The following is a 20082-nucleotide window of genomic DNA, read 5'->3' on the forward strand; positions in this document are numbered from 1 at the left end:
AACTTTATTGGCTCTAACAGGCACGAAAAAACAACGTTTCGGTCCACAAGACCTTCTTCAAGTTTCGGGTTAGGGTAAGGGTTAGAGGGGGCGACCAGACCTCCCCCTCCTGACCAGAGAGGGGCTTGACATTGTCTGGTGGTGGAGGACACGCAGCAAACATGCACAGCAGAGGACGTGTCTTTGCAATCCCACACAAAGCAGTCAAGCAGCTGCAGACACAGCCTGCACACTGACCCCCCTGCTCCACGCTTTGTGCTAGTGTGTGTGTGTGTGTGTGTGTGTGTGTGTGTGCTTGTGTGTGTGTGTGTGTTAGTGTGTGCTAGTGTGTGTGTGTGTGTGTTAATGTGTGTGTGCTAGTGTGTGTGTGTGTGTGCTAGTGTATGTGTGTGCTAGTGTGTGTGTGTGTGTGTTAATCTGTGTGCGCTAGTGTGTGTGTGTGTGTTAATGTGTGTGTGCTAGTGTGTGTGTGTGTGTGCTAGTGTGCGTGTGTGTGCTGGTGTGTGTGTGTGCTAGTGTGTGTGTGTGTGTGCGCTAGTGTGTGTGTGTGCTAGTGTGTGTGTGTGCTAGTGTGTGTGTGTGTGTGTGTGTACGCTAGTGTGTGTGTGTGCTAGTGTGTGTGTGTTCTAGTGTGTGTGTGTGTGCGCTAGTGTGTGTGTGTGTGCTAGTGTGTGTGTGTGTTAGTGTGTGTGTGTGCTAGTGTGTGTGTGTGCTAGTTTGTGTGTGCTAGTGTGTGTGTGTGTGTGTGTGTGTGTGCTAGTGTGTGTGTGTGTGCTAGTGTGTGTGTGCTAGTGTGTGTGTGTGTGTGTGTGCGCGCTAATGTGTGTGTGTGTGTGTGCGCGCTAGTGTGTGTGTGTGTGTGCTAGTGTGTGTGTGTGTGCTAGTGTGTGTGTGTGTGTGTGTGTGTGCTAGTGTATGTGTGTGTGTGTGCGCGCTAGTGTGTGTGTGTGTGTGTGCTAGTGTGTGTGTGTGTGCTAGTGTGTGTGTGTGTGTGTGTGTGTGGGCAATTCAAATATCAGTTTATCTGGCAGTTGTCATCACAACTCTCCTCTACACCTGTGAGGCATGGACCCTATACAGTCGCCACCTCAAGGTGCTCGAGGCCTTCCATATCAGATGCCTCCAGTCCATCCTGGGATAACCTGGCATGACCGAGTGCCCCATACTGAAATCCTACGCAAGACCAACTGCATCAGTATGGAGGCTACAGTCACCCAGCACCAACTTCGTTGGCTTGGTCACATCATCCGGATGCCGAGGGAGCGCCTACCCCGTAAAGTGCTGTATGGCCAGTTACATCTTGGCCGTCGCCTGGCAGGGGGCCAGAAAAAACGGTACAAGGACCAACTGAAGACTACCATGAAAAAGTGTAGCCTGAACCCAAACCAGCTGGAGGACACTGCCGCTCAACGTTCCATCTGGCGGCAGCTCTGTCAACAAGGGGTGCAGAAGCTTGAGGAGGACAGAGGTGATCGACGGACCAGGAGACGCTTGAAGAGACACGAAGCCAGTTCCACACCCACACCCCCAGTCAGTGCCTTCACCTGTTCTGTCTGTAGCAGACAGTGTGGCTCACGGATTGGACTTTATAGCCACATGAAGACTCATGAATAGCAGAGGCAGGATTGTCATCATCGGATACGATGGACAACCATAAGCAAGTAGGTGTGGGCAATTTGATTTGCCTCAGTTCATGCACTTCTTCCCTCATACCATGTTATCACAAGGGAACATATATTTGTTTGCTTACCTGAATGTGTGAGATTTATCAGGACTTCCCCAAACAGAAACACATCTGACATGAGAACACATCACACAAACTACTATTCAATGCTTTGTGTAAACGCCCCTTGGTAATGATGGATAATGACAGTCATTGATCATCTACTGGGCTCCCAGAGCTGCAAGACCCGAGCCTCAATGGGCTAAATAAAGGTTTGAATTGAATTGAATTGAATGCTCTCAAGAGTCACATACACACAGACACAGACACACACACACACACACACGCGTACACTTACTGCTACTTACTGCACGCTGCAGTTAATCTCCAGATAAGACATCCCTATACATTCACCAGCCGGGCCAATTATAAGATAAAATCACTGGGCTGTCTTAACTCGTCCTGCAGGAGTTAGGGAGAGAGAAGCCTCCTGTCCTTCCTCTCCTCCACTCACTGCCAGGATTTATGTGTGCTTCGTGTGTGTGTGTGTGTGTGTGCTTTATCTGTGTGTGTGTGTCACCATTTCATTTCAAACCTTTATTTTGACTCTGAGGTTTCCCTCATTTTCAGGATTGACGAGTTCACAATAGACACAAACAAAAATGCATACAAAATCAATTAAAGCAATCAAATCAATTAAAACAATTACAAGGCGAAGTGCAAAGGTCCAGAGCCAGAGACTTAAACTCCATAAATGAAGGGAGTACCTCAAGCTTCAGAGTCAAAGCAGCAGTTGAACTCTGACCTCCTAATGGCTGTACAGTGGTTATGTATCCCAGCTGTACTGTAATTGAAATGTTCAATCATAACAATAGGACAATGTTATGACATCTTATGACATGACTGGTGAAGTCTTTGTTTTATTCGGTAAAGATTATTTCAAATTTGATTGGTTATCAGCTTCCATGGGTAAGAAGGGTTATTTGTGCGAGGGTCCGTCACACGGTCAAAGCATGGAGGTCAGCAGTAGGCCAAAAAAAAACACAGGATATGTTTTCAGGTTGTTGAATAGTGTTTTTATTATTCCATCTCACACAGTGTTCCTGGCGCCCGGCATGTTAGGGCATGGCGTTGTTTACAGTGCAAATAAGAGGTCCATGTATAACATTAGAGACTGGCATGGTGGTCTTACAGGGGGGCAGGTGGAAGAGGTCGGGCTATAATGCAGAGATATGTGCTTGCTAATAAGTTTGTCTTCATTACTAACATGCACTGCAAAAAGGATGTACCGTATAGCTCAAATTTGTCTCACATTTAAGAACTCTTACTCAATTTTCTTAGATTGTGTTTCCATGCACAAAAGTCTAGATTTTGTTTTGTAACGTTTTATTGCTTCAGCAAGCAGTGGAATATTGTTCTCAGAATTGTTACTGACGCTAATAGATCTGATAGGTGTAGTTAGATTGTTTGACATGAGAGTAAACTCGGCTGTAATTGGTTAGAATGGGACACACCCTGTCTGTCAGCCAATGAGAAGCGAAGATCTTGGTACTCAGACACAGAGTATGTTGTATAGAGAGGGTCGAAGTACAGAGGTTTTCAACTGTGCTATTAAGCTCAACGTAACAAAATCTGTACATTTACAAACAGTATAGAAACAACAGGTTTGAAAAGTATGTGCCACCCAATGTCTCTGATAATGTACGTTACATAGCTACACAGTGTCGCTGGCAAATTTACAGATTTCTCAAAATTAAGAGAGAAAATAAAAAAAACGAAAATACACCCTACATACTGGGAGTTCCAAGCTACCTAGTATCTTCACACACGTCACAAGTGGGAGGGGACGGGAAAGGAAGGTGGAAGTAGGATTGATGGGGGTGTGGTTTCGGGGGTTAAAGGTCGGGGTGGTCGTCTCAAACGTCGTCGGCGCAGAGCACCAGCGCCAGCTCCGTCCTGTACAGACGCCCGCCGTCTGAGAGCGCCATGATGGCCGTCTTGTACGTGGGGATCTTACTGACCTCCAGCACCTGTCCCAGACCAGACAGAGACACAGACACACAGAGAGAGACACAGACAGAGACAGACACAGATAGACAGACAGAGACAGATAGACAGAGACACAGACAGACACAGAAAGAGACAGAGACAGATAGACAGAGACAGACAGACACAGAAAGAGACAGAGACAGATAGACAGAGACACAGACAGACACAGTGAGAGACACAGACAGACAGAGACAGAGACACAGACACAGACAGACACAGACAGACAGACACAGACAGACAGACAGACAGAGACACAGACAGACAGACAGACAGACAGAGACACAGACAGACAGACAGTCAGTCAGTCAAACGTCTACAAGCTAAGCTTTTTAATTAGCAGCTGACATCTACCAGCGATCAGCCTCAATGTCATGTGTGACAGTGGGATGAAGGTGAAGAGACTGTCTAGTTGTCTGTCTAGTCTCTTCACCTCCATCCCACTTTGTCACACTGACTGACATTTGACTGACTGCTGACTGATTGACTGACTGAACTTTCACAAAAAGGTGAGGGAATTACAAATGTCACACATGGCCTCTACATAGTGACATTTTAGAATAAAAATAAATAAATAAAAGTCATCTGTTGTGCTCATACAGTGAGGGAAATAATGATTTGATCCCCTGCACGAGGCGAGCTCTTGCGTGGAGCCCCAGACTGAGGGAGATGGAGAGTTATTTTGTGTTTCGCGATTATTTGCGAATAATCGCATCAACTGTTGTCCCCTTCTCACCAAGCAGCTTGGCAATGGTCTTGTAGTCCATTCCAGCCTTGTGCAGGGCTGCGTTCCGAATCGCATACTACCCTACTATATAGTATGCCAAAACAGGATCTAGTATGTCCCAATGCATAGTATGCCACATGCAGTATGGCAAAAATACCAGGATGTCCCACTACATCCGGTCGTATTTTGCAGTATACAAGCCAGCAGGCTTTTCTGGCTATTCTGACCCACAATCCTGTGCCAACGGAAATGTGCGTCACATGTGCGAGTCGTGACAGCTGTAGATGAATGTCGCGTTATGGACAGCGACAGATGTCGGCAAATTTCAAGGCGCAATGTTATGACAAGGTAGTATGTCCCAATTGGATGCCTACTGCTTGCAAAGTACGTACTTTCTAAGGGCAGCTGTAGTAGGTACTGGTAGTAAGAAGTAGAAGTATGCGATTCAGAACACAGCCCTGGTCTACAATCTTGTCCCTGACGTCCTTGGACAGCTCTTCGGTCTTGGTCATGGTGGAGAGTTTGGAATCTGATTGATTGATTGCTTCTGTGGACAGGTGTCTTTTATACAGGTAACGAGCTGAGATTAGGAGCACTCTCTTAAAGCGAGAGGACTCATTTGTGTGCCTCATGGACATAACCAGTCTGTGGGAGCCAGACATCTTGCTGGTTGATAGGGGATCAAATACTTATTTCACTCGAACAAGTGCAAATCAATTTATAACTTTTTTGAAATATTTTTTCTGGTTATTCTGTCTTTTACTGTTAAAATAAACCTACCATTAAAATTATAATTTTTAAATACTTAATTTTCAGTGGCGAGACATTGTGTGTACAAATTAGCACTTCCATGAGTTGTTATTCAGTAATTCAGTAATTCCTTATATACAGGCTCAAGTTACAAATTACAAATTACAGATTACAAATTTGATACTTTGGTACATTGCTTTATCCACTCCTTATATCCCCTCTAAGTTGAAACCTGTTCTTACATTCCTTTCAAATACACCTCATTTCTTCTACTGCATCATCTCATATATCTGATTGGTTTGTGCTCCTGACTGGAGAAGAGACTCACCCTCCTGTTCTTCTCACAGAGGTGTTTGAGGAGCGCGTCCAGCTCATTCTCATCCATGTAGCCACTCTCATCCTGGGAGGGAGGGAGAGAGAGAGAAGACAGACAGGATGGAAGACCAAACAAAGAGAGAGAGAGAGAGAGAGAGAGAGAGGGGAAATAATAGAGTGAGAGAAACAGACAAAGGAGAGACTGACAGAAAGAAGTAAACAACCATGAATGCATTGGCACATGCAGACAGGAAATGTGTCACGCCACTGGGCGGCCATTTCTTTTCATCTGTTTGGCCAGACATCGGGGGGGGGACATGCGTCTGTGGTGTATTCTGGGATACGTGCAGCGTGGGTCTGGCACACAGCGTCAACGCGATGCCATACCTCCTCTGACAGTGCTGATAACAATAAACAAACTGAGCAAAGGCCTTAATGAGCAGATGTGTGTAATTAAACGGGTGCATTGTGGGTCCTTGTGGGATAATTGCTCTTCTGTTCTATTGGGAAATTGGAATAGCATGGTTGTTGTGAGTCTATGCAGTTCATATATGTACATGCGACAAATCATAACCCATCTAAAATCGTGCTCTGCGCCTCGCTGAACTTTCCAGATTGGTTGAATTTAGATTGATTTTATACTGGCTTTGAATTCCAATACATGACGGTAAGCCTGAATTGATCACTTTCTTTTGCCATGAAAAAAGAGGGTTCTGTTTTAGTCTCTATCTTTGACTGACCACCACAATGCGGTGTGTCGAGAACGTGACACCGAGATCAATCAGTGGACGTTAGGATCTGCAGGACGATAAACAGCACACTTCCCTCTCTCCTTGTCTGGTGAGTTGAGGCAAAAAACAACAAGATTAAACAAACATCCAAGCTCAGAAACATTGTCCAGCCAGAACCAGAACCAGAACCAGAACCAGAACCAGAACCAGAACCAGAACCAGAACCAGAACCAGAACCAGAACCAGAACCAGAACCAGAGCACATGCCGACCCCTCCTCCAACTGGGCCTACAGCACCTTCAACGTGTACCAGTCTCTGTTACCTGGCAACAACACGCCACCTCTTCAATTCTAACCCCTTACATCACATCTGCGTGCCCATCTACGGCTCTGGACTGAAACACATGCAAAACGGGGGGCTATTCCAGCGGGCCTGCCAGCCAATTAGACAGATCACCCAGCAGCGCTCTAAAGCCCGCCCGATGAACATGCCGCCATTTTCTCCACGAAATGACCCGTCTGGGTTCATATATCATCCAGGTGCACCCCTGCTGTCTGCCCGGTCAGGCTACATGAACCTGCCAATCAATACGCATCACAGGGGGACTGGGGAATGGCTGCCCTGGACCCAGGACAAAGACGGACATTACAGGGGGGGGGGGAGGGAGGGAGGGAAGGAGGGGGGGAGGGAGGGAGGGAGGGGGGGAGGGAGGGAGGGAGGGGGTAAGAGAGAGAAAGGACAGACGTTGGGGAGATGGAGGGGGGATGGAGTGTAATGATGGAGGGAGGAGAGACTTCTGAAGGAGAGAGGAAAGGTACAAGGAGAGAGGAGGAGAGATGGAGGGGGCGAGACGGACGGAGGAAGGTCGAGAGGAGGAGTGACTGAGGATGACAGAGAGGGTAGAGGAAGGAGAGAGAGAGACAGAGAGCGTAGAGGAGAGAGGAACGAGAGACAGAGAGGGTAGAGGAAGGAGAGAGGAGAGAGAGACAGAGAGGGTAGAGGAGAGAGAGAGAGAGAGAGACAGAGAGGGTAGAGGAAGGAGAGAGGAGAGAGAGACAGAGAGGGTAGAGGAAGGAGAGACAGACGGAGAGGGTAGAGGAAGGAGAGAGAGAGAGAGACAGAGAGGGTAGAGGAAGGAGAGAGAGAGACAGAGAGGGTAGAGGAAGGAGAGAGAGAGACAGAGAGGGTAGAGGAGAGAGAGAGAGAGACAGAGAGGGTAGAGGAAGGAGAGAGAGAGACAGAGAGGATAGAGGAGAGAGAGGATAGTGTGAGAGGAGTTGAAACAGAGGAAGGAAGAGAGAGAGAGAGAAAGAGAGAGAGACAGAGAGAGACAGAGAGAGAGAGAAAGAGAGAGAGAGAGAGAAAGAGAGAGAGACAGAGAGAGAAAGATAGAGAGAGAGAGAGAGAGAAAGAGAGAGAGAGAGTATTGGTGCAGTAGAGGGCAGGGTGACAGAATTTAGGACAGGAGAGTCAGCCGATCAATATATATGTTCACTGTGAATATAACTATTGAGGAAAGGAATATATGGAGAAAGAGCCGGGTGGGATAGGTGAATAGGGGAGACGAGGGGGAGAGGGTGCCAGAGACAGAGATGCCCAGAGACAGAAAGAGAGAAAGAGAGAAGAAGAGAGGGTCTCCAGAGAGCGCCGGTCACCGAACCGTCACTCAGGGCCGGTCAGCCTGACCACTGCAGTGTCTTTGCCTTACACATTTCAAAATGGCCGCTGTCTGTATTCTGCCTGTGAGGAAGAAAAGTGAAATGGTGTGTGTGGAACGTACCCGGTCGTATAGCTCAAAGATCTTGTTGAATTCTTTTCTTGCCATCTTCACCCCCTGTGAATGTAAGAGATAGGTAGGATAGACAGGGACAAGACAAGGGACAAGACTGCTGAGTCAAGGTCAATCTGATTTTCCTCATGCCCTCTTTGATTGAATACCAGAATAACCTCTGACCTGAAACTTAAGTAAGAAGTTCTCCTCATCTGGTAGCAGTCTGTTTGGGGAAAAACAAACAAACAAACTTTTGTTTTTGTCACCGTGAGCACACAGACAACGTTACCTACAGAGCACACGTCGCTTATACACACCTGGCCATTTCTGCCAGGCCAAGCTTGCCATCATTGTTTGAGTCAAAGATTTTCAGCTGAAAGACAAAGAAGAAAAATCAGTCTTTGGAGTGCAGCACACACAGACAAAACACTATGAAATGCTGGGTGTGTTGGGTAAGGGTTGTAAGCATGTGTCCCAAACTGACAGGACTAGTCATGGTATTTAGAATATGGGATTCATGCTATTATTTGCACCATGTAAATAATGATGTTATGTAGGTTGACTGCAAAATGGAGATGCACTTCAGTCAACCCTTTGATTAAAGTCGCACTGAAACGGACGTTTGAGATCATCTAACTTCCGTAGTTTGACGTATTTCCGACGCAAACAAGCTATGAGGGTGGGACATATGTTTAGAGGAATTTGATTGGAACATTGATAAGTGGACGGGTTTTAAGAACTTTAGACAGATTCAATAGAAGGATAGCGTTGATTGACGGGTGGATGTCGTGAGATTATTGGCCTAAAATCTAAGGTACCTGTTGTCGTCACTGCACGTGACCTACCATTTTCCAGGAAGTAAGAAATTATATACTTTGATATAAGATTACAACAAATGTAGATTTTTTTTTTTTTTTTTGGCATACATCGTTGAATAGGTGAACACTATGACCAATTATGTGAACCAAAATGGGACAGAATGCTTTTTTCATTTCAGTACGACTTTAAACCAGTGGTGTGTGAGGTGACATACTGTACTAGTCTTACGGTGGCTTGTGTGTACTCGTCTAGCTTCTTCTCATCGTACGATCTCTTGGCCTTCTGGAGTAAATCTTTCAAAAAGTTCTGGAAGTGAACCGAATATGCCAGTAATGACAACAGTGTTGGAATCAATCCTACCATTTTTTTTAATGTGCTTTGCATGTTCGTCTGACTGTTTTGCATGGTGGCGAGTATTCCCAGGTGTTTGGGCGTGCCCGTGTGGTTTGCCCCCTGGCCTGTACCCTCGTGTCAGGCATGGTGGCGAGTATTCCCAGGTGTTTGGGCGTGCCCGTGTGGTTTGCCCCCTGGCCTGTACCCTCGTGTCAGGCTGCCAGGGCCCTGTGTTTGGGCGTGCCCGTGTGGTTTGCCCCCTGGCCTGTACCCTCGTGTCAGGCATGGTGGCGAGTATTCCCAGGTGTTTGGGCGTGCCCGTGTGGTTTGCCCCCTGGCCTGTACCCTCGTGTCAGGCTGCCAGGGCCCTGTGCGCACCTGTTGTGGCTTTTTAAAATGAAAATACATGGTAATATGTGGCTACCGTGCTCACTTACTAATGTGATGTGTTAAAGAGTCCTGCCATTTCAAACTGTCTTTTATCCCTTTCATTTGAGTTGTCAGTTCGTAACTCTGATCGGAGCCCAGATAGCAAGCGGATGTGTAATGATTCTGGGCCATATATGGGCCGGAACTAAGCCACAAGGGCCAGATCTGGCCTGTATATGGCCCAGATCCGCTTGCTATCTGGTCCTGGGGTGAAATATACTCAGCACCAACTGTACTGAACACCTCAGACCAACCCCTAAGTCTTCAAACACATCAGGGATGTTTATCCCCTCTCCTTGTCACTCAGAGTGCACAATGCTCTAGGTCATGGGTTCCCAAACTCCATCAATGTGGGTCTCCCCTCTGAAAACAGTGACACACCCGCGCCCCTCCAACACCCCAAATTTGTCCATTATGCAAGGCAGCGTTAGCTAGCTTATGATGTTACATAGCTAAGTTAGCTCGGTGGCACCTGTTGCTAGTTAACGTTATGACGTTTTCGCACAATACATTCGTGCCTGCGGGGGGAGGCTCTCTCTGCACTATCCACACATGTAGTATACATCTCTTCCATTATTTATTTCGATCTTCTGACCTTTAAAATCATGTTTCATTCATAAAAACCATAGACATTTCAAAAATAAAAAAACATGTTTTTCCTTTTTTTTTTTTCTAACCATCCCTCCTCACCTCCCCTGAATTTCTTTGGGGCCCCCCAGGGGAGGCCCGCCTCACAGTTTGGGAATGCCTGCTCTAGGCGTAATCATTCTCAGACTTCCTTAGAGACAGAACCCTGGAAGTTGGAAGTTTATGTATATGGATCCCATGTTCGTTCTTGGATCAAAGTAAGAAGGGTCCAAACCCCGAGGCGTGACGAACAATATTTCAATTACCAGTAAAAAACTATTTCAAGCTTTAATCCAGCTGAGGCTTGACCTAGAGGGGATCCTCGTGAGCACATCCTGTTATACTGGAACAAAACACTGCAATCAAGGAAAGTGAAACAGTCCATTTGAAGGCTGCCTGTCAGCAATGGGAACTGCAAACCCCAGGATGCACTGCTCACCTTCAGTTCGTCTGCTTCGATGTAGCCACTATGGTCGGCGTCGAAATTTCTCCAAGCCTGTGATTGGAGAATGAAAGGGAGAAAGTTTTCATTAATACAGAATGCATTGAGTGGTACGTTACACTCCATGACATAAAATTACTTTAAATGGAAGGGTGTATTATTTATCTACAGAGCACTTAGTAGTAGTAACACCAATTAACATTACCATTCACCTGACTAACAATCTTCCACTTAAATAAAATATTACCTGCATGAATTCCATACAGGACTTCAACTGTTGTCGGAAGAATACCAAGACGTTCTCTTCTGTGGGCAATATTTGAACTAGCTGTGAAAAAAAGGTGAGTTGTATAGTTAACCTTTACATGCACACTTACTTGTTATTGAATTTGTGCTGTAGGTGGACATTTCAGTGAAACAGAGGGTAATTGCAACATCCCATAATTATGTAAAATATGGTTGTATCTATCTAGTAGCAGCTCTTAGGTCCAAGTTAATGTTACCTAATGTTACAGTATCTGAAGTCAAATCATGGTAGTACTCTGCCATGGCTGGATTATGGGCCACAGACCAGTATGCATAATCCATGTGAGCACATGACTGTAGAACTTGATTATCAGATAATGTGTGATCTGACTCATAAATCCATGGATTCTTTACAATTGGACTGTGACTGACTCAGACATGGGGGGCATGCTGACAACGGAGTTTGATCTGAACTCGTCAACACGGTAAATGAGGGAAACCTTTACGAGGTGCTTTACGAGTATATATAAAGGTTTGAAATGAAATGATCTAGCTACAGAACGGACCTAGCCACCATCCTGGCTACATCCAGCCTACTGCTGTTCCTCACCGTGCGTCATTACAAATTTATTCAGTCCTCGTAATGTTACCAGTCATTACGCCTAATGGGGAGGCTGTCATTTTCCTCTCAAAATACCTTCTTTTCATTTCCACAGGCATTGGCGGAAAGATGAATCATGTCTACATTCGGTAATACCCTGGGTAAATCATTTCTGCATTCATTAGGGCTCTTTGAACATTCAAGACTCAAGAGATTCCAGATTTCTATATTTGTCACATGTTACGTACTGTACGTGCACAGTCACAGTGAAATGTTGCTGCCGACAAGATTATGCTCAATAAGAGATAGAGTCCTATTCATCCAAGACATCTCATTCATCGTTACCTCCCATAATACGGTGTTGGAGAATGACTCCTGTAAATTTATCTGGTGAAATTCCATCTGGCTGCTAGGAAATGTATTGCAAATGCACTTTGGGGCTCACGTCTAAAATTACATCCCAATAAGGCCTGCATTCTCATCAATCTGTAGAATAAATCTAATCCAGATAGTGTTTGATTTGTGTTTGATACTTTAATTGTTTGATACTTTAATTTACCCCTAGGGAATCATTAATGTATCAATCTAAATGCAATGGATGTTACGTTCAGTATTCGTGTGAAATGTACTTTTGTGAATCTGTTCATGTAGGTATATGTGACCAGGTATGTTACTGGTATGTACTGTACTGGTATGTAAACAGATTTGTATAGCTAGTATGTTGGTCTGTATTCTCCAGTAAGCCTGCCGTCAACAAAAAAGCTTCCTTAGTTTTTTGTGTAAACCCTTTGGGAGAACCCTCTGAAATTGGTTCCTAGTAGAACATTTTATTGATGGAATGGTTCTACCTGTAATCATAAAGGGTTCTTGATGGGTTTTTCAGATGGTTCTCCATCAGAGACACTCGGAGAACCCTTTATTGTTCTCTGTACCTTCTGGAACTTGCCCGAGCCACAAGAGGATTTAGGTAAAGGCCTGACATTTGTGAAAAGACTCACCTCAATTATTCCAATCTTTCCATCTGCATTTTTTTCATATTGCTCTATGAAAGCTTTCATTCGGTCAGTAAGTTCCTGTAGGAGAAAATGTCACAGTTAATACTAAAACCCTGTGAAGTACTTTCAACTTCCTTATGATTTTCTGTGATTTCAACGACAACCCCTTTTATATGACATATAAAAAGCCAAGAGCAGCCCCAGTACATAAATCCCCAAATCTATTTCGAGGAGGCTCTCTTCAGAAGATGAGTTTAGTGAGCAAATAATAACTCCTGTCCTCATTCCACTCCATGAGGCCATCCCATGTTATCAAAGTGAATCAGATGAGCAGCTACGTCGTCCCTAGCAGCAGAATGCTAATAGTTTTGGCACGGGTCAGTCTGTCCAGCTGCACACATACAGATGACAACAGGGGCTAGCCGGCCTTCACCGTCCTGACCCGAGACCGACCCGTTCTCTCTGCAGATCCGTCTGGTCAAGCTCCCATCCAGACTAACCTCCACCTGGCAGACATTTTCCTGGCCAGTCCCGACTGTTTACCTGGAGTGGGTTTGACACAGCGGCCCATTGATACCATAATACGACGACCAACCCACGTTTCGTCGCTCTGAGCGGTTGTACTGTAGGTCTGTCCAATTGCACCCAGAGGCATTTTGGTCTGCGACCGTTGATAACACCCCTTGGAAATCGAAAATAAATGAAGCAAGCTCCAGACCCTTCCCGTTTTTGCAAATTGGATCTGGCAAAGCCAGTTATACGGTGATTATGTATGCGCGGTCCATCCATAAGCATCACATTTGGAATGGTTATATATATAAATATTTGAATGAGAGGTATTTAATTGAAGCTATTAAAATGCTGTAGACACCCATTATACCATATGCACCATTTCATTATGCAAAGATTAACCCTCCTTAAACAAGAGAATAAAACACAATAAAATGCACAGAAACGGTTAAACTGTGAAAACTGTCGCCATTTCTGTGTTGTCTAGTTCTTCACCCCTTTACTCAATCCATATTAAGACTTTTACTTTTTTATTTTGAAGCTCATCTCATTCTTATGAAGCAACTGCAGCATTACTGTAAAAAGGCGCCAAGATAAAATGACCTCAGATTGTGTTGATAACAAACTCCAATGACTTGTTAATGCAGGCATAATGCAAATGCATGTTCTGTAATTTGTAAGTCAAGGTCAGACGAAATATCAGTGCTACTGCTACAGTAGGGATGTCTTTAGTGAGGTCCAGTTTGTTTTAGTAATGACCAAAAATATGACTACGAAAACGGATCGTGTCTATCTTGCAGATCCAGTTACCCAGATGCCGTTGGCATTGATTTAAAAATCAACATTGCGACCACACTCATGTTCATTAATGACACTGTTTTTTAGATTGGCACTCAATCTTGGGGACCAAACCAAATAACCGTCCAATATACTGTATCCTCATATCCCAGTTTTCAAAGTGATGTCATCTTTAGGGATACATGAATAAAGCAATGCATTGCTTCTATCGGCCACAAGAAAACACAACCAGTTCCTGGCTGCAAAGGCATCAGAGAAATAAATCCCTAATTCTTTGAGAAATGTCACATGACCACTGACCAAATATCTTCCCAAGATATGATCAATATGATCAATACCATTTAATTTTCCCCCAATGTGGTTGGGCTAAGTTCAGTACAAGTTGCACCTCTGCAGCTGTGTAGGCCTGTCTGTCCAGATGTACCTCGTATTCCATCATATGTCTTTGATGATGAGTGTCAGTTTACAGTTCATTATTTGTGCATGTCTTAAAAAAATGTGAAATCAAGATGACAAGTAGCCTATAATACACCAATATATTTTGTATTTTGGGGCTAGATGGTCAGGCTTCATTATGTGAATTTTGAGTCGCCTGCTTCAATTACTCTTCACTTATTTATGCAGTATCTTTACTACATCATTACACAAAGTCCACATAATGTCTGCAGTCTTTACTTCTGAATCCCAAAGAAAAACAAGCATATATCTATGCGCCTGTTGTGTATTTTTTATTAATCATAATTGGTGTTCCCATATGGGGTTCTGTCTGCAGTGCTGTGGTTTCTGTAGAGGTCACAGGGGTGGAGCCTATAGGTCATATGAATAGCTGAATTGTCCGGTTAGGTTTTGGCATGAAAACTAAATGAGATAGAAATGAGTCAAACGGGAGGGTAAAATCACATCGTAAGTTGCAGAGAAATAGTCACGTTGCACTCTTTCTTGGAAAAATGTTGACAGTTGCAAAGTGAAAGTGTCACTTTTTCTGGGAAACACCAGCGCCTGTGGCTGCGGAGGTGACGTCTTCTGGAGACAGTTTGGATACGTCCACGCATGGCCGACGTCTTCTGGAAACAGTTTGGATACGTCCACGCATGGCCGACGTGTTCTGGAAACAGTTTGGATACGTCCACGCATGGCCGACGTGTTCTGGAAACAGTTTGGATTCGTCCACGCATGGCCGACGTCTTCTGGACACAGTTTGGATACGTCCACGCATGGCCGACGTCTTCTGGAAACAGTTTGGATACGTCCACGCATGGCCGACGTCTTCTGGAAACAGTTTGGATTCGTCCACGCATGGCCAACGTCTTCTGGACACAGTCTGGATACGTCCACACATGGCCGACGTCTTCTGGAAACAGTTTGGATACGTCCACGCATGGCCGACGTGTTCTGGAAACAGTTTGGATACGTCCACGCATGGCTGTCGTCTTCTGGACACAGTTTGGATACGTCCACGCATGGCTGTCGTCTTCTGGAGACAGTTTGGACACGTCCACGCATGGCTGTCGTCTTCTGGAGACAGTTTGGATTCGTCCACGCATGGCCGTCGCAAGGGGGTGGAGCTGAGTACCCAGGGCCCCAATAGGGAGAGGGTCTCGTGAAAATCCAGGAATTTGTTAGGATTGACGTGGGTGCCAAACCTCACGCATTTGGGGGGGGGGGGGGGGGGTAGTTGTCTCGAGGGGGGGGAGACGTCCTGGCGGGGGGGGGGGGGGGGGTTGCTTGTGACTAAGTGAAAAAATCTCAGGGGGGGCCCCACAGAGATCGTTAATGTATAGGGACCAGATTTTTGTGGAACGCCCCTGCGCCCATGCCCCCAATAAGGCTCTAGAAAAACACTTGTGTTTCTCATCTGGGAAAAGCTGGTCCAAATTCACCATTACTGAAATAGGACTGACTTACATTCGTCTAATGTCTTCCTGATGTGCCACCATTGTTACTGGGGTAGCTTAAAAATGCAGGTGAAGTTTGCGTAGTAGTATGTAGTATTTACATTTTTCCATGGAAAAAATGAACAACAACAAGGTTGAGCAACAAGATTGAGCTAGCCAGGCCATGTGCTAACGTGTGGTATTTATTCCGTTTGGGAAATCCCATGATCTCTAGAGCCAGCTCAGGCTATGGCGCACGCAGACCACATGATAATACATGGACTTGTGTGTAGTCCAGGTTGAGAAATGGTTAGCATTGCAAAAACATCGACATTAAAAGCAACTAAGGGCTTCAAAATAAACAAACAAACAAACATAGGGTACTCTATTCTGTGAGTGTCTGTTAAACACAGACTTTATTTACAGCATTTTTCAAAAATCCCATTCATTTTTCCAATAGGGGTTTTGGACTACACAATGGCGGAAATGCTACTGTAACTTAAAGCCTACAGAATGACATCACCACCTCACCAGTCTATAGAAGCTAGAGCTCAGCACCCCTGTGTGAACCAGGTGTGGCCACGCCTCTATGAGAGCACAGTCAGAGTGCCAGGATGTAAAGTTTACAGACTTGTCTTTTCTCATTGACTGCTTCCTCTCCATTAATCATAGCAATAAATAAATAACACCCCCCCCCCATCAACCTGACATCTTTCCATTTCGTAACTCCTAATATAGCTTGTAATTACATCCTTAGCTTTTAATCATAGTTATTGTTTTTAGACTAGCATACCTGTAAAATGTACTCCAATTCAACCTGTGTTACTTATGTACATTGCTGCCATGCTGAAATAATAATAAACTCTTTACTACTATAAACTGTTTACTACAATAGCAATATTGGAACCCCAATGATTCATGGGAATCACAATCAGATTTTATCGCCAGGTTTTTACACATACTAGGACTTCTGGTCAGTTGGTGCGTAACACTGATGGATAGACAGCATTAGACAGGGGTCCAAGGACTAGACAGGGCAGTGCACAGACAGAAGGACAACATTGAAGTACAAAAACAAAATAATCTACCAGGACATAGAAAAGGCTCCATGTTTTTGACTGGTCAGTTTTAATAACACTCCTTTTGAAGACAGGGATGTGACAGTTTGAATACTGCGGTGTGAGTTGAACTCACATGGTGTCAAGTCAATGAATGCTGTGCATGTAAAGACACAGCACTGCAACTGGCCCACAAGAAGATTAATCAGTCAAAACCAATCATTGATCTCTTTATTGATCTTTCCTCTGACCTTGCAAAAAAAAAATGTGGAAGCCATCTTGAGCATCACTTTACATGAGGCATGAAGAATGGCAAACCAACCAATTGTACTTCAAAATCCACTGTTCTCTGATTGGTCAGTAATGAATGAGCATTTAATCTGAGGAGGATAAACGGCACCATTTTTCTTAATCATGTCCAAACACTGTTTTCCGCTGAGTAAATCTAAAGGTGTTTTTCAGCCACTGGCAAACATTGAGCCATTACTCCTGTTTAAGAATCTGTGTGACTGCCAACGTGCTCTCCCGACAGCGGCTATTCTAATTGCTTGTACATTGAATAGGAAATGAGTGTTTAACCTTTGCTATTAAAATGCAAAGCAGGAAGGTGCACTGTTTCTCAACTCTGTTCAGTTTGAAGGAATGGATTAAATCCAACCAAGACAAGAAATGCTGAGTTGAGGCACTAAAAGTTTCAGTGTCAAAAAGGTCAGAATGGAAAATAGAATTGCCTAAAAACTGTGTTTCTGCTGTTTTTACTTGTTTTTTTTTAGCAGGGTCCAGTGTTTCCACTGAAGATATGGCCGGGAAAAACAGAGTTCATCAAGGTGGAACTATGGACATTGCATCCATCAAATCTGGTACAGCGCTATGGAAATGGAGATATCCGGCCTTTGAAGTATGTACAGACACACAGACATACAGACACATACATAATTGATAGTGTACTTTATACTCGACGGCCAAAACACCAGACACGTTGTAACACATCCATAAATGTCAGATTTATGATATCACCCACTTTAGAAAGCACCAATTAACCAACACACAGAGCCAATTAGAAAGAGCCAATTAACCAACACACAGGATCAAATAATGGTTTCTAATCAAACTGAATATGTCCATACCCTCCAGTGATAACTGTTCTCCAACCTGAATAGGCCTACTCTAGTAAGGACCGCCACAACAAACATTATTGTGATTGGCTATCACTAATAAGGCTACGAGAATAAAAACAACACAACAGAACCTATTTCCAACTAGATTGGTTTTGCCCCCCCCCCCTTCCCCTCCCCCCTCTCTCTCTCTCTCTCTCTCTCTCTCTCTCTCTCCCTCTCTCTCTCTCTCTCTCTCTCTCTCTATCTCTCTCTCTCTCTCTCTCTGCCTCAGTGATGGGCAACTGCGGCAAGGCAACTGACTTTAACATTTAACATGATGTTAACACGGCTGACATGATTTTGCACACATAGCCTTGTGAGACACACACCCACTCCAACACAACCTCCAACAAATGTATTCTGGTAGGATTTTTGCTAACGCAGTTAAAGCACATAACACGCATTATCTCACAAGTTTGTAAATTGACGGTTAAGATGCTGAGTAGGCTATAGTTGACACCTCTTATCCACAAGAATAAGCTTATTCTAATATGGACGACATATATATACTTACAAGTCCTGCCTGTTTTCGAGCCTGCTGAAGTTCTATTATAAAGCTCTGCAACTCCTTCCCTTCAATATATCCACTACCTGCAAAAAGTACAGGCACCAATTCACTAAGAGATCAGTAACCACCGAATATTACACACGATATCAAATTCATCTTAGATATTGATTTTAGTTTTGTATGCAGTTGTTTAACTGGCTGAAATAGCTAATTGTTCAATAGGCGTCTAAAAAGTACAAATTGAGCATTTATGCAGTCATTGTTGTCATTATAATCACTAAAACATGACTAAGATCATTAATAATCAAATAATTATTAGTCAATTAAGTAAAGATGTACAGAGGTAGTCTACTAAAGATCATTCTTGGGATTTAATCACTAAAACGCGCAAAATGATCCATGCAGTATTTGGCGCAAAAGTGTCCCAAAATCGTTCTACTTCAGTGCCACGATACTCCATACTTCTCAAGAATTGTGAAATCGGAGTTACCATCGTTGTCATAGTGGTGGAAGATGTCCAAGAACTGTGACGCGGATATCTCCACTCCTTGCAGGTACGCGTTGGCCATGTCGCCGGATAGGGTTGGTTGACTGGAGCGCACGGCTGCTATACACACTTGCAGAGGCTCTGCAATGAACGCGACTCCTTGATCAGTCTGTGCACGGTATTTAAAGGGCGCACTTTGACGTTAATCTTTCGGCACCACCCCCTTCCCCTGACGCTGGGTAACACGCCAAATGCGCAAGTCACCTCCCCGAGCGCCCTGCGCCGTCCGCGCTGCCGGTTGCGCGGGCTCAGCACATTGGTGCTCACCAGGGGTGCACGGAGATGTGAGCTGCATTCAAATAAGAACTGCTTTTTTTTTTTTGTTAAACTCACTATCCACAGAGGCACAGTATACAAGTTCTTCAGTCTAGAGCTGCAGCAGAATGTAGTTTAAGGCATTCCAAGTTTATGTCACTGCATACGAAAACTTTCAGGGCTGGAGATTAAGTGATTGTGTTTCATCAGTGGCCTCTCTCCTAAAGTTATTCTCAGTTAAAACCCCCCCAGCTGCACTAGTTTACAACTACTCCCACTAAAATCTGAGATCGCGTTCACACCTAAAGGTCCAAAAGGAAAATGTAGGCTACTCTTTTGTGTACCTTATTGTAAAGTCAGACATCATACAGAGTAGTTATTAGGTAGTCCTTTATTACCTCATCATTACTTAAGCATTAATTAATCATTAGGATATATAGCAGTCCCCAGTCTGTTCTCTTGTAGCCCATCATTATCTACTATATAGTCATGGATTGATAATTAATCAGTAACTACTCATTAACTAATCATTGGTTCCTCATTAGTTACTCAGTAACTACTCATTTGTGTACCTTATTAAAAAGTGTTACCGAAGTGGTTACTATTGCACAAGAAGAGAAAGAATGAAGGAACTCTCTTCCCAGATAGCAAGCGGATGTGTAATGATTCTGGGCCATATATGGGCCGGAACTAAGCCACGAGGGCAAGATCTGGCCTGTATATGGCTCAGATCCGCTTGCTATCTGGGCTGTTTCTACCAGTTATTGGATCTATCTCTGTTTCTGTCTAAACCATGTTCCCAACCATGTCTGTCTCTCTCTCTCTCTCCCCCCTCTCTCTCCCTCTCCCCCCCCCCCTCTCTCTCTCTCTCTCTCTCTC

The 20082-nt window shown here is 44.5% G+C and overlaps 1 protein-coding gene across 1 annotated transcript; it reads right to left on the minus strand.

The window, feature by feature from the left end:
- Positions 1 to 3579: 3579 nt before the first annotated feature.
- On the minus strand, positions 3580 to 18970 carry calb1 (calbindin 1; the record flags this gene model as incomplete). The annotated part of the gene is made up of 11 exons (XM_084442752.1): positions 3580 to 3693; positions 5515 to 5586; positions 8014 to 8067; positions 8188 to 8227; positions 8322 to 8377; positions 9052 to 9129; positions 10652 to 10708; positions 10902 to 10982; positions 12500 to 12574; positions 18408 to 18484; positions 18892 to 18970. The coding sequence occupies 11 exons, from the start codon at positions 18968 to 18970 to the stop codon at positions 3580 to 3582; spliced, it is 783 nt and encodes a 260-aa protein (XP_084298878.1).
- Positions 18971 to 20082: the final 1112 nt, after the last annotated feature.

The sequence above is a fragment of the Borostomias antarcticus genome (assembly GCF_949987555.1).
Source record: "Borostomias antarcticus genome assembly, chromosome: 8".
Taxonomy (NCBI): domain Eukaryota; kingdom Metazoa; phylum Chordata; class Actinopteri; order Stomiiformes; family Stomiidae; genus Borostomias; species Borostomias antarcticus.